The following is a 23608-nucleotide window of genomic DNA, read 5'->3' on the forward strand; positions in this document are numbered from 1 at the left end:
TTTGTCTGCAGGATTGACTTTTTCTTCTCTTCTCCCCCACCCCCACTGATGAAACAGGGAGAAATGTTTAAAATGTTCTCTCTTCAAACTGTCTAACCATTTAACTCCACATTACTTTTAGGAGACTGTCAACCCTGCCCAAGAGTCAGTAAGCAAAGTTGTGTCTGTGGTAGGCAAGTAGCAGAAAGACTTTGTGCAAGTCCCATGTGGCAGTGTGATCAGGTAAGTTTTCCTTGAGTTATTGCCATTGTCATCAAATATATGGAACATTGCTTTATAGGAAAGGTCTTATATGTCAGCAATTTGATTTCCTTCTCTTGCCCGCTCCACAAACACTTTGTTTGTTAACATGAAGAGCAAGTTGTTTTAATAACTGGAGTAAAAAAACCCAGCCCTCATTGTTTCAAAAATCAGTAATTCTATTCCTATTTCATACGATGGGCAGTCTTGCAACCTATGTAGGATTGTGTGGAGGTCCTGATTGCCTGAATCTTTGCTTCCATGTGGGGACCACCTGTGTGGTCTTTTTTCACATTGCTACAATAGCAAGTTGCCCACATGTGGAGATGCTGATACACACTCATACTAGTGTCAGCGCCAAGCAGACTGGATGGCAAGTTGGAGGATCCACCAACTCTTGCGGAAAATGGGAGAAACTGGGAGAAACTGAGCATTTAAATCAGGCCTTAGATCATATTGACTGCACAAAAAGACAGCACAATGCTGTTTCTTTGAAACATTGTGTTTCTTGATGGTAAAGCATGTAGGCTCTTGTGTTTAACTTGGCACAAAGAAAGGGAAAGGTAGCATTGTTTGCTATGCAGAGAACAAATGCTAATTCAAATGTTTGTGCTAATTCAAGAGTAAGTGTAAAGCTTCACACACATGCTGATGGAGGTCTGAGAAGTTGGTGACTGATCAGGAGAGAGATCTTGGGCTGTGATGGACCACTCATTGGAAGTGTTCAGAAGTTGTGAAAAAGGCAAATTCTATGCTAGGAATAATTAGGAAGGGGATTGAAAATAAAATTGCTAATATTGTAATGCCCCGACACAAATCCATGGTGTGGCTGCATTTGGAGTACTGGGTGAATATTTGTTCACCATATCTCAAAAAGGACATTGTAGAACTGGAAAAGGTGCAGGGCAACCAAGATGATCAGAGGCCAGGAGCACCTTGTTTATGAGGCAAGGTTATCTGAGGCTTTTTAGTTTAGAAAAAAGGTGACTAACGGGAGACGTGGTGGAGGTCTATAAAATAATGCATGGTGTAGAGAGAGTGGATAAAGAAAATCCCCCCCCCCTCATAATGAGAACCAGGGGTCACCCCATGAAACTGATTGCCAGGAAATTTAGGACCAGCAAAAAGAAGTACTTTTTTTACACAGCACATAATTAATCTATGAAATTCTCTGCCATGGGATGTGGCAATGGCCACTAGCTTGGATGATATTAAAAGGGGCTTAGACAAATGCATGGAGGACAGGTCTGTCAATGACTACTAGTCTTGATGGTTATAGGCCACCTCCAGGCTCAGAGGCAGGATGGCTGAGTACTGGTTGCAGTGGAGGAACAGCAGGAGAGAGAGCATGTCTTCATCTCCTGCCTGTGGGCAGACTATTTTGTATTTTAATTGCTTGGTCATGCTGCAATTCCAATGTGAAAGCTATGCATACGACAAATAATTATATACTACTTTTCAGCCCAAAGTTCCCAAATGAATGAATTAATTAATTAAATGGCTGCCTGTCCCCAAAGGGCTCACAGTTTAAAAAAGAAAGACACCAGCAACAGCCACTGGAGCCACTGGACACATATTGGATAGGGCCAGTCACTCTCCCCCTGCTAAATAAAGAGAACCACCACTTTTAAAAGGTGCCTCTTTGTTCAGTTAGCAGGGGTTAGTGAAAGGCAGTGGCTGACATCCTGACTACATGACTTGATGGAAGACTTATTGAAATTAATTAGTCCTCTATAATTACTCCTGAGTAGTTCTGTTGAGTAACAATTTGGATGTCAGCCAGTGCCTCTAGTATTCATGACCATCCATATGCAAGTGAGTGGTGGTGGGAAATAGAAGAAGTAATGTTGATAGGTCAGCAGGCTGTTGCAGGGGAAGGGAAATTGGAAACTTAACTGCTGTCTACCCTTCTGGCTTTCCAGTCAGCTCTTTGACCTTGGCGAGCAATGCTAACCACCCACAGAGCCTCGTCTTGCTCCTTTGTAATGCGAGGTCAGTCCTGAATAAACCTGAAATAATCCATGATTTGATTCTGGATGAAGAGGCCGACCTGCTATGTATTATGGAGACTTGGTTGGGGGAGGCTGGTGGCCCAGTTTGGTCCTGGCTTCTTCCTCCAGGGTACCATGTTGAGGAGCAGGGGAGGGGACGTGAGTGGGGAGGTGCAGTGGCTATGTTCTACAAGAACAATATCTCCCTGGCCAAGATCCCTGTTGATGTGTGTGACCATGTTGAATGTGTGTACCTAGGTTTGGGGACCAGGGATAGACTGGGATTTCTGTTGGTGTACCGATTGCCCCACTGCCTGACAGAGTCCCTAACTAAGCTGATAGACTTGGTCTTGGGCTTGGTGTTGGAGTCTCCCAGGCTTGTGGTGCTGGGGGACTTCAAGGTTCACTTTGGGACCAATATGTCTGTAGCGGCTCAGGAGTTCATAGCGGCCATGACAACTGTGGGCCTATCCCAGGTGGTCTCAGGACCGATGCATATTGCTGGTCACATGCTTGATCTGGTCTTTCACTCTGAACACGGTGGTGTTCCGTGGGTGGGGACTCCAGTGATTTCCCCATTGTCATGGGCGGACCACCATCTGGTTAAGGTTGGACTCACGACCACGTTTCACTTCTGCAGGGGTGGAAGGTTATTGGATCCAATAGGATTCCAAGAAGCCTTGGAGAGATTTAGTGTTGGCTCTGCTGGTGACCCTGCCAATACTCTGGTGGAAAATTGGAATAATCAACTCATCAGGGCAGTGGACACGATCGCTCCTAAGCGTCCTCTCTGACCCGCTTTGAAACTGGCTCCTTGCTATACGGAAGAACTTCAGAGGCTGAAGTGGTGAGGTAGATGAGTAGAGCACAAGTGGAGGAAGACTCGATTTGAATCCAACAGATTATTACATAGAGAGCATTTGAAGATCTATGCTCAGGTGATATGTGCGACAGAGAAGCGATTCTTTTTCTCCCATATCATGTCCACAAGTTCACATCTGGCGAAGTGGTTCAGGGTCATAAAGGGGCTAATGTGCGCCCCTTCCCCCTTGAGTCTGTACTTACAACCAACAATTACTCACTGTGACTTTATAATGAGTTCTTTGTGGACAAAATCTCTTGTATTCGGGTGGACTTGGATTCAGACTCCACAATTATTACAGAGTCTGATACCGAGGTGTCCAGCAGCTCCTCTTATGTGATGACCCTGGATCAGTTTCAGTTTGTAATTCTGCGGATGTGGACTAGTTGCTTGGAATGGTGCTGCCTACCACTTGTTCTCTTGATCCTTGCCCGACATGGCTTATACTATCTGGCAGGGAGGCTGTTGTATTGGGCTTGGTAGAGATTATTAATGCTTCTCTGAGGAAGGGCAGGATGCCTCCTTGTCTTAAGAAGGCAATCATTAGACCACTTCTGGAGAAGCCTGCCTTGGATCCCTCAGAGTTAAGGCCTGTCTCCAACCTTCCATGGTTGGGCAAGGTGATTAAGAAGGTGGTGGCCTCCCAGCTCCAGACAGTCTTGGAGGAAACAGATTATCTAGACCGATTTCAAACTGGCTTTCGGGCTGGCTATGGGGTGGAGACTGCTTTAGTTGGCCTGATGGATGATCTCCAGTTGGGAATTGACAGAGGAAGTGTGACTCTGTTGGTCCTTTTGGATCTCTCTGCGGCTTTTGATATTATTGACCATAGTATCCTTCTGGAACGTCTGAGGGGATTGGAGGTGGGAGGCACTGCTTTGCAGTGGTTCCACTCCTACTTCATGGGCAAATTGTGTCTCTTGGAGACTGCTGTTCTTCAAAACCTGAAATTTCCTCTGTTGTCCCTCAGGGCTCCGTATTGTCTCCGATGTTGTTTAACATCTGCATGAAATCACTGGGAGGGATCATCGGGATTTGGTGCTGATGACACCCAAATCTACTTCTCCATGTCAACATTATCAGGAGAAGGCATAAATGCCTGCCTGGAGGCAGTAATGGGCTGGATGAGGGATAACAAGCTTAGGCTGAATCTAGATAAGATGGAGGTACTTATTGTGTGGGGTCAAAACTTGGGAGACGATTTTGATCTGCCAGTTCTGGATGGGGTCACGTTCCCCCCAGAAGGAACAGGTATGCAGTCTGGGTGTGCTTCTGGATCCGAACCTCTCCCTGGTGTCCCAGGTTGAGGCGGTGGCCAGAGGTGCTTTTTATCAGCTTTGGCTGATACCTCAGCTGCGTCCATTTCTTGAGATGAATGACCTCAAAACAGTGGTACATCTGCTGGTAACCTCTAGGCTGGATTACTGCAATGCGCTTTATGTGGTGCTGCCTTTGTACGTAGTCCAGAAACTGCAGTTGGTTCAGAATGCGGCAGCCAGGTTGGTCTCTAGGTCATCTAGGAGGGACCGTATTACTCCTGTGTTGAAGGAATTTCACTGGCTGCCAATACGTTTCTGGGCAAAATACAAGGTGCTGGTGATTACCTATAAAGCCCTAAACAGCTTAGGTGCTGGGTGTTTAAGAGAACGTCTTCTTTGCCAGGAGCCCCACCGCCTGTCAGGATCATCTGGAGAGGTTTGCCTGTGACTGCCACCAACTTGTCTGGTGGCTACTCAGGAACGGGCCTTCTCCGTTGCAGTCCCTGGACTTTAAAATGCGCTGCCTGTTGAAATAAGAGCCCTTCTATCTCTGACAAATTTTAAAAAGGCACTTAAGACACATTCATTCACCCAGGCTTTTAATTAGATTCATAGTTTTAAATTTTAATACTGGGTTTTAAATGTTCTTAATCTTTTAAATGATTTTAAATATTAATTGATTTAATGTTTTACATGATTTTAATTGTAAACCGCCCAAAGACTCAAGTTTTGGGCGGTATAGAAATATTTTAAATAAATAAAATAATAATAATAGGTTTTATAAGGTAATCTGAAGAATAAGTTATGTGGCATGCATGTGACACAATCATCACTGCATTTGGTTGGATTTTTAAGTCTGTAAACCACTTTTGAGGGCTTTGTGCGTCCACATTTTATGCCTTCAACTGAAATAAAAATGTTAAAATAAGTTCACCCTTTTTTCCTTCTCTTCATGTGGCACAGCCACCCTGTCTGTGGCTGTGCCACATGAAGGAGAATGCCTCTATTGAGTTCCCTGGGAGAAACTAAAGTGCTATTCTTCAGGTCTCTATTGGGTTGGATCAGAACGTATTCATTCTTCTTGGCACAGGGAGTCACCAGTGTTGAGCAAGGTTTGGCATCCATATTAATGAATGCAACTATATACTCCTGTGGAAGAAATGAAGGCATGGCATAACTATAGAAATGAATAGCATACATTTTCTATTCATTTTGTGGTAAAAATCAAAATAATTTGGGAATACCATGTATTAGGGGCAGAACTTGCTCTAGTAAGGTTGACTGAATATGAAGTAGAAGAGGACTCTTGTACCCTTTTTAACAGTTGTGTGGAATGAGGCATTTTTCAGCATGTTCGGTTTTTCTCACCTTTGCCTAACATCTGCTGAAATTTTCTTTCCTACTCGACTAGTACAGAAGCTGTCTTTTACGCTGAACTTAGTCATTCTACCCCTTAACCTGTGGCACTGAGCAGCCTGAACTTTGTTCACAGTCCTCTTCAAATAAGTTTTTTTGTTTGTGCAATGCACCTGTTAGTGGCTATTAGCCTTGATAATTGTGTATTTTCATCAGAATCAGAGGGGTTGAGCTCCTGAACACCAGGTGCTAGCGAACACCAGTAGGAAACGATTGCCCCTCTTTCCCCCACTTGTGGGATTCCATCCCAGATGCTCTGAGTTGGCCAGTGCAGGAAGCAGGATGCTGGACTAGATGGTCCTTTGGCTTGATGCAGCTGGGCTTTGTCTTATTCTTATCACAAGAGTATCTTGTGATTAATACTTGTCAGCCTGATGTGAAACACAACAGCAGAGTAGGCAATCGGCTAGCAGTGCTGTGCAGGTAAAAGTCAACCTTGGCAGTTGTGTGCAAGAGTGCAGTTGTACAGCTACTTAGAAAAGAATGTGTGCACTTGCACTATGGGATTTACATTGTTGGAGTGTGTGCGTGCGCACGTACGTGTCTGCATGCGTGCGCACACACACACTCTCTCTCCCTCCTCTAAGTAATTGTGCACCTGTGCTCTTGTGCAACAGCACCAGGGCTGACTTTTACCTGTGAAGCAGTGGCAGCCAATAGCTAACAGTATTGCATTGCACAACACGTTGGCCACTATCTATATACGTAATTCTCTAAGGTATACCCGTGGCTAATCCTGTGTGTGTGGCAGCTCTCATAAGAGTTCGCAAGCAGAAGCACCGTGATGATTGGGCAGTGGAGATTCCACATGCAGAGAGGAAGGAGGAGCCTGTAATGGTTAAGGTCAGTTGGAATGCAACTGTTATTGGTCAGAAGATGTTCTTGATTGTAGAGGAGAGGAGTATATCTATCTAAAAAGGATAGTGGGCAGGGGTCTTCAAAGAGAGGTGTTGTGGGGGAGGAAAGAGCCCCTTCTGGAGGAGGCTGCCATTGTGTGAATTAAATGAGTCAATTTGTTAACTCAGGAATGGAGAGAGCGAGAGAAAAGGGTGAAGAAGAAAAACAGAGGGGAAGAGTGAGTGGAGGGGAGAGAGAGAGAAAAGAAAGGAGGGAAAGAAAGAAGGATGGAAAAGGGACGGGCCTGAACCTGTCAGCGGCCTAAGGGGAACAAGCGGCCGTGGTGGTGGTGGTGGCAGTGAGGAAGGGCCCAGTCAACCACTGCTGCTGCTCCTGTGGGGAGGAGTAGGAGCAGGGCTCAGGTGAGGGTGGAGAGGTCTCTGAGGATAGGGGGCTACAGCTTGGCCAATAGGCACCAGCAATGCTGCAGCTACGTCCAAGAGGGGTGAAGGGGATGGAGTAAAGGAATGGAGGAGTGACCAAGAGGTGTGAGGGGAATGGATGGAGGAGGAGGATTGTGGTTTAGGTGGGGGTGGAGAGATCTCTGAGGTGAGGGGGGCTGTGGTGGTGGGGAGGGGAGAAATCAAGTACTATCGCGCAGAGGCTCTGCGTGGGTTAAGCTAGTAAGCTTTATTCCATAAAGTTTTGCTTTAATCCCTAATAATATGAGGTCTATAAACCTTTCCAGTGTTCAGAGAGTGTTCATCTTTTTCCTTCCTGCATTCCAGTATTTGAAATTACAGTGGTTCAAATAGGGAACCCGGCCCCCTTTGTATCAGTTTTAGAAGGCTAAAGGGGGCTGTGGTTTGGCCACAATTGGTGGAAAGGGGCTTGTGTTTTTAATTAATGGCTTTCCTACCTTTTCATCTATAACTTTCTTGCTGCAGTCTACTAGAGTTGTGTACTTTAGCTAAACAACCTATTCCTCACCTGGAACTGCTGTGTGTGCTTTTCCCACCAGGTATGTGGCAAAACATTGCCTTGTGGTTACCATGCCTGTGAGCAGGTTTGTCATGCTGGCCCCTGTGGGGAATGTCCTCGATCTGGGAAAAGATTTTGTCCATGTGGAAAATCAAGTAAGTGTGTCACTTCTGTCTGTGTGTTTGACATGTATCATTTGGACAATATAGTTAATCTTGATTTTAAAAAATGATCCAACGTGCATATAGGTATATTATAGTAATACTGCAGAAGATTTTATTTAAAAGCTTATGCTAATATTTGCTTATTTATAGATATGGATCAAGATCTATAAGAATGGGTACTGCGCCTGCGCAGGACCATAACGGTAGAATGCCGCAGCTCGTCGAGGCGACCAAGCCTCGCCTCCATGCCCACAGTGTGCTATTTAAAGGCGGGCCGGGCACTATGTTTTCAGTTCTTTTCTGACCGCCACTGCGTTCAGACCTTGGGCTGTTGCTCCTTGTCAGTAAAGTTCTTTATTGTGAGTTCATCTGTATTTATTTATTTTTTAAACCTGGACTGTTAATTTTGGACTATTGACTTAGGAACGGCTTCCGGACTTCGTTGGCGTAAATTTGACCTGGAAATGGACGTTGACTACATTTTTTGGATATGGCTGAAGAGAAAAGGAGCTTTAAGAGATGTGAGGGCTGTAGTGCCAAGCTATCCTTGAAGGTCCTTCATGATCTGTGTCTGATCTGCTTAGGGAAGGAACACAATGTGTCCTCTTGTAAATATCTTTTTCTAAGTAGACATGCAAGAATCAGGCTCCGTAGCTTTGTGCCACCATTTATTTATCACATTTTAATACTGCCCAAAATGCGAGTTCTCTGGGTGGTTTACAAAACAATAAAAAGATTAACACATTAAAATTTATGACCAAGTATTAAGCCCTTTAATACCAGGCAAACCCCACCCTGCGACTGTGACATCGACTTCTAAAGACTCAGTGCCAACAACTAAGCCTACTTCCTTGAAGTTATTTCAACATTCAACATCAATATTGACACCAACCACTTCTAAAAATCCGAAAGTTCCTTCGAGGTCAAATGTAGCTTTGACATTCAAAGTCTAGAGAAAAGCGGTTAAGATTGGAAATTAATTCGTCGTCTCCATGACCAAAGAAGGCCAAGATTGTGGACTTGACGAAGGAGAAGATACTATCCCCATCTGATCTGCAAAGCCTGCCTTTGAAACCTTCGACAACCATCAAGGTTAATGGCCACTGCTCAACATCAAGGACCTCGACATCAAGGAAAGAGACACGACAGGCTTCAGAGATACCTGGACAGGAGCTACCTCTCAATGATGACTGATCTTCAGCATCGAGATTGTCGACATCGAGGGCTTGATCTCTCTCTCCAGCTCAAACCCCGGCCCCATTGGCATCACCAGATTGACATCGAGTCTCTGTTGATACCTACGCGTCTTCCGTCAACACCAGGAGTCCAAGTTCTGGTTTCAAGCTTGAATATGCCTGTATTGTTGGTTTAGAGAATAGTGACTCCTCGATGCCAAGTCCTGATACCGACATTCAATGTCGAAGGGGAGGACAGAGAGGCTGTACTGGACCCAGCTACTGCCCACACCTTGCTTTCCTTACTGGATTCTAATTCGAGCACTCCTTTGACATCCACATTCAAAGGTTGCTCTCCTCTGGCTACTGAGGTGGGAACTCCTAGGGATTTGGTTGCGGCTCATTCAATCAACCATGGTACTCCTGCACTGTGTGCCCTGACTGTTGCTCATTTGGTCCTTCTCTGTGGCATTAATGTGGCTTCTCACATTCATCGGCTGCTGATACAACTCTTGCTTCTGTGGCTATGGGGACCAGATCTCTGGGCTTCCCTTACATTTTTTAGGAGGACCAACCCTGGAGGTCCTCGCAGTCTAGGTTATACTTATCACTAGTGTCTGCTGTGACTCCAGTTCGGACTGTGCAAACCCTTGCTGGTGATAATGGTCCAGCTCTGCCAATAAAACCTGCTGCACAAAGTGCTTCTATTGCTACAGATGATTGCCTGGCCACCTGGAAAAAAACTGAGTGGATACAGCCACAAAGGTTATGTTTAAAGGTGTGGATATTGGGACACAAAGTCTGCCTATTCCCATACCACAAGAGAAGACTACCATTGATATCCAGACATATCTCAGCCAGTGGCTCTTCGAGTTTTCCCAGTTCTTTCCAAAGCTGCTAAATGTGTGTGGGAGGTGATCCATGCCTCAACTCCCACTTCTAAACTCTTGGAGAGCTTACATTGACTTCAAGAGAAGGACAATGAGTACCTTCTGAAGCATCCTGCACTCAATTCCCTGCTTATAGATTGTGCCCCCTCTTCTAAGACAGGTCGCCGCCATACTACGACTACAGATAAATAGGGGAGGAAATTGGATATTTTGGGGATAAAGTTCTATTTCACCTCATGCCTATCCATTAAAATAGCAAATTATTCATTTTGCACAGTTAAAGATAACCATGACATATGGGAGGATCTACAAAATGATTTGGACATCCTGTCTCTAGAAGAATTTAAGAAGAAATTCCATCAGACATTGAATAAATCAGTGGTGCTTACTTTCCAATAATTAAATACTGCCAATCACTTGGCTGAGTCAGAATCACGATCCCCAACTGTTGCGGTCTCCCTGAGGAGGCATGCTTGGCTTTGCTCTACTAATCTACAGGGTGTTATGAAAAAATAATTATTGAGGGCTTACCTTTCGATGGTAAGGGCCTCTTTAGTGAGGACACAGACTCCACTATGGAGAGAATGAAAAAAATCTCCTAAAGCTTTCACCACCTCGGCATAGGCCTCTTCCTACAGGTTGGAGTATCATTCTTTTTCAAAACAGAAGCCTGCATTCAGACAGCAGGAACACCGTGACTTTAAGAAACAGTACTATCCTTACCATAAGCGCACATATCGGGCTAAAGGGAAGACTAATCAGTCTCAGTGTACGAAACAGATAGAACCTCAGAAACATCTTTGAGGTTCAAGCCCACCCACTGTCACCACTACACTCCTCTCCCTTCCTACCACCAGGGGGCATTAACATCTTGGCAAGTGAAGGACAACACCAGATTCAGGAACCCTACCTATACTTTTACCAGCATCCAACATCAAGTTGGCATGCTATGCCCCCGTTTGGCACCACATAACATCAGACTGCTGGGTCCTGAATATCATAACTTTGGGATATGCCATAGAGTTCAGGATGACTCCCAAGATTTACAGGGATGCGTTTCACTCAACCCTCCCAGTCATTACTGGAAGAGGTGAAGGAGCTGTTATCAAAAGGGGCTATTACCCTGGTGCAGTGGGTACGCAGGTGGGAGGGTTTTTACTCAAGCTATTTTCTGATCCTGAAGAGAGATGGTGGGATTCAGCCCAACATGGATCTATGCCACCTGTCCATGTGAGAAAATTCCGCATGATAGTGTTACAAGAGATTTTGCCTCTTCTGTGTCAGCAGAACTGGCTTGTGGCGCTGGATCTCAAAGACGCATATTTCCACATTGGCATCAGAATACAACACAGGAAGTATCTGAGATTAGCCATAGGAAATAAAGTGTACCAATACACAGTCTTATGCTTCAGGCTTTCTACTGCCCTCAGGGTATTTACTAAATGTATGGCTGCGGTGGTAGCCTACCTAAGGACTCAGGATATATCGGTCTACCTGTATCTGGCTGGCTGGCTCTTGACCTCCAAAGACAGAGAAGAGTTGCGTTCTCAGACAGTGTATGTTTTTTGTCTCCTCCAAAACTTGCAGATCCAAGTTGGTTGGAAGAAGTCCCATCTGGAACCCATTTGTATCATCAACTACATTGGAGCAGTCTTAGATACAGAAACCAGAAGGGTGTACTTACCTCTAGAGTGTCAAGGACCTGGTTCTCCATTTCCAACGGCATCCATCTCAGCCAGCAAAACTTATTCAAAGACTCCTGAGACTCATGGCGTTCTGCAACACAGTGGTGAGATATGCCTGCTTAAAGATGTGCAAGTTACAACTTTGGTTTCTGTCAGTCTTTCAACCAGATATAGACTGCCAGCGTCTGTGTCCAGAGATCCCAGGTCAGATTCTACGCTCACTTACCTGGTGGTCGAATAACAGGAATCTATTGGAAAGGGTTCCTTTTCAGATGCTGACTCCTTCTGTCTGGTTAACAACAGACACTTCTCTGCTGGACTGGGGAGCCCATTGCAGGGAACATCGGATTCAGTAATACAAGTGCACTTAGACAATACCACTACATCAACTGTCAGCGGGGGACTGTGTCCCGCACTCTTTGTGCACTCAGCTTGCAACTATGGCATTGGTGCATCAAGCATCAAGTCTACCCAATAGCCATCCACATAAAGGGCTTGGACAGTGTCCTAGTGGATGACCTAAGTCGTTAACATCAATAGCAGCACGAGCTCAAGACAGATTATATTACACCACTTTTCATGAGTTAGATAAAGCCAAATATAGATCTGTTTGCCACCACAGAGAACACGAAGTGCACTCGTTCTTGTTCTGGGCTGGTCACGGCCCGCAATCACTGGGGGACGCCTTCCAGTTGGACTGGAAGATCCAACAAGAGATGCCGTATATGTTTCCTCCACAGCCATTGATCAATTGAGTGGTTGCTTGACTTCTGGCTGCTTCAATGTTGGGTATCCTAGTGACCCCATGGTGGCCAAGGCAACCATGGTTTCCACAGGTACTGAAACTGTCAGGAATCCACAACCAAAGACTACCACAAGAGATAGATCTCCTGATTCTAGACAGTGGCAGCATCCTGTATCCAGATGTCCTCACTCTTTGTCTAACAGCATGGCTAATCGGCTTTTGGGTAAGATCTCGCTTAACCAAAGGAAGTCTTCCACCAGACATAATTACCTTGGCACATGGCTCCATTTCAAATCTTATGCAAGGACGCATGGTTTTGTGCCTAAACAGGCTACAATCAGGGATGTACTCATCTACTTGACTGATCTAAAATCACATGGATTCGCTAATGTATCTTGGAGGGTACACCTACCAGCACTCTCTTCAAAACATCCATGCTGTGATGGGAAGACTCTCTTTTCACACCCAGATAGTAAGGCTTTCCTGAAAGGGCTCAAGAATTTATATCCACCTGTCTGCACTCCGGTAGGACCATGGAGCATTTTCTTGGTCCTTTCAGCTTTAATTGAGGCCCCATTTGAACCAATGAGGACTGCATCCATCAAACTAGTGACTTTGAAAACTGCCTTCCTGCTTGCTGTAACTACGGCTAAATGTGTTAGTGAATTGACAGTATTGCAGATTGATTCATCGTACACCAGGATCTATCCTGATAAAGTGCTAATGTGTATGGACCCAGACTTTTTACCCAGAGTGGTATCCGACTTCCACCTTAACCAAGCTTTTGTTCTCCCTACTTCAGAGACCCGTCCACGCCTTTAGAACATGCAATGCACTCCTTAGATGTATGAAGGGAACTTCTTAATTAATGGGATCTCACTAAGGGCTTCTGGTCCACCAAGCATTTGTTTGTAGCTTACAAGGGCTCTGTGAGAGGCTTCTGCATTTCCAGACAAAAAGTGTTAAGATGGCTAGTTGAACTCATTGTGATGACCTATAAGTCATAAAACGTGCAACTGCCTGAAGCAATCAAGGCCCACTCTACCCATGCCTATGCTTCATCAGCTGCACACTTATCAGGAGTGTCACGCCCTCGAGCTCCGACAGGGAAGCTGTCAACTTTCCTGCCGATTCAGGAGTGTCTGAGGGGCAGAGCCCGGCTGTCAGCATTCATGAAACGGCTGTGGTGGATCCAACTAATGATTTAGAGCAGGCACGGCAACCTGAGTCAGCAGAAGGCATGGGGCACCAATTGGAACTATGCGATGAAACACTGACACCACAACAATGCAGGCGCACTAAACGCAGAACACAATTAGAATCTGTTAGAAGAAGCAAACGCCTCTTGCTGAAGGCTGATAAGCTGTGAATTATTGCCAGCTGGGAGCTATCGGCTTCCACTATAAATCTTGTCACCAGCAGTCTACTCTTTGCTGAAAAAGTACGTCATTCAGTCGACAGCATTCAGCCAAGCCGTGAACTTCCCTGGCATTTGGCCATACCTTGACAGGGAGTAACCTTCACGGACATCTGAAAAGCAGCAACTTGGTCCACTGAGTTACCTTTTATCAAGCATTACACCTTAGATGTGTGCTTTGCTGCTGAAGTGAGCTTCGGGATAAGCGTTTTGAAGCGGGTGTTACAATAGCTACTACTGCACTCTCCTCCATTGGGAGCTAGCTAAACACTCATTCTTATGGGTCTCAATCCAGATAAACAGGTTGCTCACCTGTAACTTTTGATTTGGTAGAGATCCGTCGACATCCATAAGACCCTCCTAAACTACCCCTGCTGTAGTGTTATACTATGTGCGTACTGAGTGTGCATGCTGTTCTCCTTTTGATGATGAGCTTGCCTGATTCTGAATGATTGCCCTCCACGGTGGTGATCCAAGAACTGAAGAACATGGCTCCTGGCCTGCCTTTAAATAGCACGCTGTGGGTGTAGAGGTGGGGCTTGATCACCTTAACGGGCTGCAGCATTCTACTGCGAGGGTCCTGTGCAGGCACAGTGCCCATTCTTATGGATGTCAACAGCTCTCTACCAGATCAAAAGTTACAGGTGAGCAACCTGTTTGTTTGCAATCAACTATGGTAAATACTAGTCCAATAAAACTTAATCAAATTAGAACACAGGTAGAAGAAGCTGTAAAAGAAGAGCCCCTAGTGGCGCAGTGGTAAAACTGCCGCCCTGTAACCAGAAGGTTACAAGTTCGATCCTGACCAGGGGCTCAAGGTTGAATCAGCCTTCCATCCTTCCGAGGTCGGTAAAATGAGTACCCAGAATGTTGGGGGCAATATGCTAAATCATTGTAAACCGCTTAGAGAGCTTCGGCTATAGAGCGGTATATAAATGTAAGTGCTATTGCTGTTGCTAAATATCCCAATTTAATTCTGTCCTGATTAAACTTCATTTCCAACAATGAGATAGGATGATATGTGAAAATGTAACTTCCCCTTTTTGACTGCATATGTACTCAATTCATTTTGGTTTGCTTTTCCACTTAGAGTTTTCTTTGCCATGTACGGAGGATGTGCCTACTTGTGGAGACAGTTGTGACAAAGATCTTGAATGTGGGATCCATAAATGTTCGCAGCGCTGCCATCGAGGTCCCTGTGAAATTTGTAGACAGGTTAGTATTACTTTTCCAGTCTGTTTTGTGTGCTTCTTAAATAATGGAAACTATTCCGAGCCTCTGAAGATTTAGCTCAGTGAGTATCCCTGAGGCATTGGACGAATTGAAGACCTACTTTCTCTCTTGGCTGTCCTCTCCCACTCTGAAGCTTCTCCCATCCAGAAGCTTCTCATCTCCACTGCTTCCTGTGTATTCTTGAGGAGGCAAAATTAACATTGTCCCTGGTTTCTATCCTTCAGACACAGAGGGGAATGCATGCATAATTGGTTCTGCTATACTGAGTTCAGTGTCTTGGATCGCTGTGTGAGGGCATGCTGTTTTAGATTATCTGCTCTGTGTTGTATAGATTCAGAATGTCCTATTCCTAGACAATCCCACTGAACAGTGTCCTTTGAATCAGCATAGAAAGTTTATATTTGGGAGGCATCTTTTGGTGGGAGGAAAGGCAGACCTCCCTGATAGTCTGCTGTCCACCTAAATGGTTCCAAAAGGACCCAGAGTTATACATTTGAGGTCTAGGATCTGTGGCCCGTGGGAGCTGTTGCTGCTCCTGACTTGTAACCTCACCTAAGTTATTTACCAGATTGTGTGAGTTTGTTTCCTCACTGTTTGGCTGCTAGTTGCATGAAAGGCTATATTCTAAATTACAATTTTAGTTCTCCTGACAACAATTGCCATCTCAGCTTTGGTTGTTAGTGCCTATATTTTACAGCTCTACTCTCTCTACTTTGGCTTCTCGTGCATATCACTTCAGGCTCCAGGTTTCACTGAACACTCCTCCATACAAAAAAACCCATTCCCTATATATGGAAATGTAACATACATAACAGTGTTCTACCCTGACCTTTCCCCTGACATGCTAGTTTTCTATTTGCAGGAAATTTTTGTATGGAGAAGCAATCAAGCATGTAAACCCCCATGTATAGTCTGAAGTGGTAAAGACAAGACATGCATTTACCTTCTCAACCGCTGTTTGTGAGAAATAGACTCCAGAAGAACTGGCAGTCATATATTGGAGTACTTCTGTCTGTCTGTCTATCTATCTATTTCTCATATTTGTATACCACCTGATATGTACATCTCTAGGTGGTGTACAAAGTTTAAAACACAATATAAAATAGTAAAAACAGATTAAAATTCCACAAAACACAATCTCATAAAACAGGTTATTAAAATTAATTTCAGTTAAAAGCCTGCAAAAACAAGTGCATCTTGAGGGTCTTCCTCAAAACAAACAGAGGAGGAGGTACTCTTATTTCAACAGGGAGCATATTCCAAAGCTCTGGGGCAGCCACAGAGAAAGCTTGGTCCCAAGTTGCCACCAAATGAGTTAGTGGTAACCATAACTGGACATCTCCAGAAGATCATAATAGGCAGCAGGGTTCATGACAAAAAAGGCACTCTCTTAAATACCCAGGGCCCAAGCCGTTAAGGGCTCTATAGGTAATAACCAGTACTTTGTATTTCACCTGGAAATATATTGGCAGCCAGTGCAGTTCTTTTAAAATTGGTGTTTTGTAGTCCCTTCGGGTTGTCCCAGAGACCAGTCTGGCTGTCGCATTCTGTACCAATTGTAGCTTCTGGACCACGTACAAAAGCAACACCATGTAGAGTGAATTACAGTAGTCATGCCTTGAGGTTACCAGCATATGCAGCACTGTTTTAAGGTCATTTACTTCCAGAAATGGGCATAGCTGACATATCAACTGAAGCTGATAGTAAGCGCTCCTGGCCACTGCCTCAACTAGGAATGTGCAAACCAGCTTGAGATCGAGCCGGTTCACCATTGAACTGGGCCGGCTCAAGAGCTTGCCCTTGAACTTGGCTCGGTTTGACTCGACCTCTAGCCCAACCCTCAGGCCGGCTTGGAGCCGTTTTGGGGTTTGCATAGTTTAATTTAAAACAAACAAAAAATCTCACTGGTGGCCTCTGGGGGTTGCTGCCATGGTGGGGTCTCCGCAGGTTTCTTCTCCCTGTGCCGTGCTCCCTCCAGTCTTATTTGGGCCATTTAGGCCTGTTTTGGGGCCTTTTCAGCCCTCTCCCGGCTTGTGGTGGCCATTTTGAAGGCCACCATGCATGTGCACCAGCTGTTTTTCTGCCCAGGCACTCAAATAGCCCTTGCGTGTGCATGACAGCCTTCAAAATGGCCGTCGCAGGTTGGGAGAGAAAACTATAGTCAATGATCTCGAAAGCTGCCAAGAGATCCTAAAGTATCAAAAGAATCACACTCCCTCTGTCGATAGCCAATTGGAGATCATCCATCAGACTGACCAAGGCAGTATCAACCCCGTAGCCCACTCAAAAGACAGTTTGAAACTAGTGTAGATAACCTGTATCATCCAAAACTGCCTAGAGCTGAGAGGCCACCACTCATTCAGTCATCTTGCCCAACCATGGAAGATTAGAAACGGTCTGTAATTCGCTAACTCCAAGGGATCCAATGCAAGTTTCTTCAAATAAGGTCTAATAATAGCCTCCTTTAAGACAAGGAAGCATCCTGCCCTCCCTCAGATAAGCATCTATCTGTCTATCTATCTATCGTTCTCTAATGCGTACCTATGGCTAATCCCATGTATGGCTGCTCTCGTGACAGTTCGCGAGCAGAAGCACCTGATTGGGCAGTGGGGATTCCATATGCAGAGAGGGAGGAGGAGCCTGTGATCGCAGAAGCAGCATGGTGATTGGGCAGGGGGGATTCCATATACAGATAGGGAGGAGAAGCCTGTGATGGTTAATGTTAGTTGGAATGCAACTGTTACTGGTCAGAAGATGTTCTTGATTGTAGAGGAGAAGAATCTATCTATCTAAAAGGATAGTGGGCAGGGGTCTGTGAAGAGAGGGATCATGAGGGAAGAAAGAGCCCCTTCAGGAGAAGGAGGCTGCTGTTGTGTGAATTACATGAGGAAACAAGATCTCTTAACTCAGGAAGGGAGAGAGAGAGAAAGAAGGGGAAAAAGGGTGGGGGGAAGTCAGGGGGGAAGAGCGAGTAGAGAGAGAAGGGAGGGGAAGAGAGACAGAAGGAAGGGCAAGGGACGGGCCCAAGTCTCAGCGGCTTGAGGGGAACGAGCAGTCATGGCAGTGGCAGCAAGGGCCCAGTCAAGCACTGCTGATGTTTGGTGCTACCGAGGCCATTGGTGGATGGAAGCAGGCAAGCAAGGAACAGGCCTGGGCTTGTCAGCGGCCTGAGGGAAACGAGTGGCCATGGCGGTGGCTCCAGCGAGGAAAGGCCTGGTCACCCGCTGCTGCTGCTCCTGCGGGGAGGAGCAGGAGTGGGCTCAGGTGAGGAGGTCTCCGGTGATAGGGGGCTGCATGCAACTGCGACCAAGAGGGATGAGGGGGATGGAGCAGGAGGAGCAAGAATGCGGCTCAGGTGAGGGTGGAGAGATGTCTGAGGTGAGGGGGGCTGTGGCGGGGGTGAGGGTAGCACTTGGGTACTAGCACGCAGATGCTCTGCATGGGTTAAGCTAGTTTATAATATTAACCAGACCCTCTCTGATAATATTATTACTAGATGAGATAAGCCAAGTTGGGGAAGGGTCAAGAGGTTGTAGGACACACAGTCCAAAGCAGTTTGCCCACTTCCTTATGAGTGAAAAACTGAAAGTGACCCAATCAAATCCTATAAGAGAAGTTGGTGGACACTTCCACAATAGACTCTGCAGTAACTGTGGAATCCAGTTCGGCCTGAATATGAGATTTTATCCTCAAAAAAGTCATTTAAAATGTTGCAGTGAGGGACTGATGGTTCCAAGTTCAAATTCAAGGAGGAGGAAAGGGTACATACTAGCCCCCTCATGACCCTAGACAACTCTGCTGGACATGAATTTGCAGAATCAATGCAGGCAGAAAAGAACTGCTTAGCCACCCACATTGCCAGAGCATAGATCTTCAAATGTGCTCTGTGTTGTTACCGATCAGACTTGCGCCGAGTCTTCCTCCACTTGCACTCTAGTAATCAAACTCACTGCTTCAGCTCCTGTAGTTATTCTGAATACCACAGGGCTGACTTTGAAACAGGTTGGAGAGGATGCTCAGGAGCTATTGTGTCTACTGCTCTAGTGAGTTCATTATTCCATATTCGTACCAGAGCATCGACAGAATCACTAGCAGAACCAACTCTAAAGCCTTGCAAGGCTTCTTGGAATCCTATTGGATCCAATAACCTCCTTGGGTGGACCAGTCTAAGACATCCTTTGCACCTGCACAGGTAGGTTGTGGTTGTAAGTTCTAGCTTAACCTGATGGTGATCCATCAGTGACATTGGGGAGATGACAGGAGTCCCCACCCATGGAACACCATCCTGATCGAAGCAAAAGACCAAATCCAGAGTGTAACCAACATCATGCATTGGTCCAGAAACAAGTTGGGATAGCCCATAGTCGTAATGGATGCTATGAACTCCTGAGCTGCTCCTGACAACTTGGTCTTGAAGTGAACATTGAAGTCCCCACCAACAACAACCTGGGCAACTCCAATGCCAGCTCCACAACCAGGTCCGTCAGCTCAGTTAGGGACTCCGTTGGACAGTGGGGTGATCGGTACACTGACAGAGGTCCCAGTTTAGCTTTGGTCCCTAGATTTAGGTGCACACATTTGATATAAACCAATTCGCTGACGGGAATCCTGGTGAGGGAGACAGTGTTCTTGTAGACCACAGCCACCCCACCTCCCCGTTCCCATCCTCTCACCTGTTCCACCACTGAGTAACCCACCTGAAAAGCTGGGACCAAACCGGACTACTAGCCTCTCCCGACCAGGTCTCCGTGATGCACACTGGATCAGCTCCTTCATCCATAATCAAGTCATGGATGAACTCAGACTTACTTTGGACTGACCTGGCATTACAGAGTAATAAGGTGAGGTTCTGTGGGTTGTTGCCACTGCTTTCCAAGATCAAGAAGGTGGTAGGCCTGCTTGAAGGGGAAACAGGAATTGCATTTCTGAATTCCCTTCTGTAACGGCCTGCTGACCTACCAATGCTGTATTTTCGTTGATTCACCACCACCACTGGACTAGTTGCCCCAGAGTTGTCCCCCATCTCCCCATCTCTGGACAATCCAAGACACATACCTGTACTAGGCCCAACCAATTATTAGACAACAACAGTGTAGTGAGCAGGAGTCTTCATTTTAGGAGTCAAATAATAAATTGGTCCCAGCCTTCAGTCCCTCCACCAAAGGCTTCCACCCTTTGCTGGCCTGCGCTGGTGGCCACCTGTAGATGGGCTGTGCCTCCCAGTGCTGCTCTCCCTGATAAGGGCCAGGAGTTCAAAATCCCAACTGATGTGGTCCTTATCTACCCAATCAGGCAACCCAGCCCAGGTGCAAGATATTACAACACAATTAAAGTGAGCAAAAACAGCAGATAACAGCCTGCAAAAAGGAGAAGTGCACAGAGCTGCAGCCAATGTCCCTCTACCCCGTCCAGAAGGGAGGTTGGTGGGGGAGGGGAGCCAGATGAAACAAACTCCTTATCCCACTCCATGTCTGCTTTCTTGAAAAGTTTGCTCTCCCTTTTATGTGTGTGGCTTCCTTGACAAATTGATGTGAGTCCTTTTTCTTTCAGGCCTCTCATCACATGTTAAGATACATTTTATGCAGCTTAATTGTGGATCCTTTTGGGTGCTGCTTGTTTCACTCCTTAAGACTTGTGTATTTTATTTATTTATTTAAAACATTTATACCCCAATCCTCCAGTACACTACTGCTTGAGGCAGCTCACAACATTAATAAAAAATTTACAATGTTAAATAAGACTAAAAAAGCTAACCAAATTTAAGTTAAACAAGTTAAAAACAGGCTAAAACCATATCTAAAATTACAATTTTTTAAAAGTTCCAAATTAAGTTGCTTTAAAAGCTAAAAACTAAGAACTATAAAAACTAAAGAACCTACCAGATATAAACAGAGATGAAACATTAAAAAGCCTCTTTAAAAAGATGTGTTTTCTATTGTTTAAAAAAAAAACACTGAGGGAAGGAGCATGGCCAAGTTCTTCTGGGAGGGCATTCCAAAACTGAGGGGCCACACCTAAAAAGACCCTTTCTCTAGTCTGTGCCAACCTGATCTCTCAGTGGTGGGGCCCGAGTTGATGGGTGGAGGGCTCTGGTAGGTTTGTATGGGTGAATGCGGTCTGACAGGTAGCTCAGCTCCAAGCTGTGTAGAGCTTTAAAGGTCAAGACCAGCATCTTGAATCTAGCCTGGAAGTGGACCGGTAACCAATAAAGCTGCCACAGGATGGGTGTGACACTCATGAAGCAACTTGTGTCCATGAGCATCCTTGAGGCAGCATTCTCAACCAGCTAAAGCTTCTGAACCATCTTCAAAGGCAGCCCCACGTAGAGCGTACTGCAGTAGTCCAATCTGGATGTTACCAAAGCACGAATGACTGAGATTAGGTCAGACCTCTCCAAATGGGGTTGCAGCTGGCATTCCAACTGTGGCTGGCAAAAAGGACTTCTGCACAATGCCACCACTTGTGCCTCCTAGGATAGCGTCAGGTCCAGAAACACCCCCAAGCTGCGGACTTTGTCTTTCAGAGGGAGTATGACCCTGTTCAAGACTAGGGGTGTGCACGGACCGGTCCGGGGCCATGCGAAAGGACTCTGGACCGGTCCCGAATTTGTCCTGCGGGCGGGGGGATTGTGTCTTTAAGGGTGGGGGGAGTAATGCTTCCCCCCCGCGCGCTTCCCCCCCGCGCGCTTCCCCCCTGCGCCCCCCCACCGCTGAACTCTTCTAAATGTTCTTGGGGTGGCGGAGTTCTACCCTGCCGCCCCTGCCCCCGTCATTGTCTTCCGTTCCCCAAAGCCGAAAAAGCTGGTGCCACGCATGCACCCGTTGCGGTGCGTGCGCCGCATACGTCACAATGATGTATGCGGCGCGCAACAGGTGCATGCGTGGTGCCAGCTTTTTCAGCTTTTGGGAATGGAAGACAATGACGGGGGCAGAGGCGGCAGGGAGGAACTCTGCCGCCCCAAGAACACTTTAGAAGAGTCCAGGGGCGGGGGAAGAGCATAGGGGGGGTAAGTACTACTCCCCCCCACCCTTAAAGACACACTTCCCCCAGTGCCGGACCACGCCTCCATGGTTCTGTGCACATCCCTATTCAAGACCAGATTTATCTCTCTACTCGGATGATCAGTTTTACCAATCCAGATCACTTCTATCTTATCTGGATTAAGCTTCAGCTTGTTTGCTCCCATCCATTCCAGCCCCGGTTCAGAGAGTCCACTGCCTCCCTGGGGTCTGCTAGTTCCCTGGTGTAGCATCTAGTTCCAATAGTCTTGTCAAAATTAAGGTATGTTATTGCTGTGCTTTATTTTTAGCTTTCCTTTCCTTGCATCTGTGTTTTTAACAGGAAGTTGAAAAGCAGTGCCGCTGTGGAAAGCATACAAAGCACATGCCCTGCCATAAACCATACCTTTGTGAAACAAAGTGTGCAAAAACTCGTGACTGTCAAAAGCACCAGTGCAAGAGAAAGGTAAGTATTAAAGATGCATCAAAATTCAGTTTTAACTAGAGTAACCTAGAAGTTCTGGTTCAATTTTTAAACATTCTTTTGCTTTTAAGAAGCATCTTAAACCTTTAAGTGTGTGAGTGAATTTGAGAAAATCACTGCAATTTTCAACATACAGTGTGAGCTGTTTTACTGTTCTTTTCTGAAACGTAATATATATGATTTTCTTGCTTTCTTGTGCTGTGTCAATTTGCTGTTGAAAAATAATTGTGTTAGTAATAGTCTGGGTCAGGGAGTTAATTCTGTTCTGGTATCCTACACAATGAAAGGCGTATGGAAGGTGGAGACAATAGTAGTTATTGAACCAGCTTGTTAGTCCAATTAAAAGTGGCAGTTCTCTGAAATGTATGCATTTTCCTCAGGCTAATATGGAATAGAATACAAAAGCCACCAAAGTGGGAGGGTGAACGGGATGAAATGGAATGGACTTGCTTGGTATTAAATATGTTAATACCATAGTCATACAAGAGAAGCCTTGGTGGAAACTTATCTTGCTGCAGGTGTTGTGTGTTGTCTCCTCTTTTCCTTCTAAATAGTTTTCACCAACAAGCTGGTCCAAGAAAATATATAATCTTTTCAACAGAATCACAGATTTACATGAAAAAGCTGTGAACTTTTTCTGGAGTACAATGTATCTTGTAAAAAATAAATAAAAAATTAAATAATACTTATTACAAGTATTCATTCAACTCTTTTTTATTCTTGGCACTTGAGATTCTTCATGTTAGTTGAAGAGGCTAGGCTTGTCTAGGGCTGTTGATTAAATGGATTTTGCATTCTGTTTCAAACTCAAAACGAAATGTAAAACAGCCAAAACTTTGTCGAAACAGCAGTGTAGCTGCTTTTCCTTCGAACAAAACTCAAAACGTATTGAGTGTTTCAGCCGTATGGAACAATGGAACTCGAAACACTCCATTCTTCCCATAGGTAGCTCCTAGGGACAAAGTTGGTTGTGTGGTAGGGCATGATGGGTGTTACCTATCACCCATCCCACAAAAGAAATGGGCAAACTGGTGGTTTTTAACAAATGTTTAATCTTCTCACCAAACCCCCTAGGATCCCCATAAAAAGAATCACTCAACTTGAATCCACTGCCAGCCACAGTACCTATTTTGCAGTAACAACATTGGCACAAGTTGCTCTCATACACAATTATGACTCCTTATGTTACTTGCTAGCATTGAATCAGCTGCCACAGCAGCACCCTTACTTA

General features: G+C 45.5%; 1 protein-coding gene across 2 annotated transcripts in view; it reads left to right on the plus strand.

The window, feature by feature from the left end:
- Positions 1-23608, plus strand: part of NFXL1 (nuclear transcription factor, X-box binding like 1) — a 114188-nt gene that overhangs the window by 13243 nt on the left and 77337 nt on the right. For both annotated transcript variants that reach the window (XM_053254373.1, XM_053254371.1), the window contains exons 7-10: positions 122-222; positions 7627-7741; positions 14753-14877; positions 22237-22359. In XM_053254373.1, the coding sequence (XP_053110348.1) occupies positions 122-222; positions 7627-7741; positions 14753-14877; positions 22237-22359 (464 nt within the window). The remainder of the gene's footprint in view (positions 1-121; positions 223-7626; positions 7742-14752; positions 14878-22236; positions 22360-23608) is intronic.

This window comes from Hemicordylus capensis, chromosome 5 (genome assembly GCF_027244095.1).
Source record: "Hemicordylus capensis ecotype Gifberg chromosome 5, rHemCap1.1.pri, whole genome shotgun sequence".
Classification (NCBI taxonomy): domain Eukaryota; kingdom Metazoa; phylum Chordata; class Lepidosauria; order Squamata; family Cordylidae; genus Hemicordylus; species Hemicordylus capensis.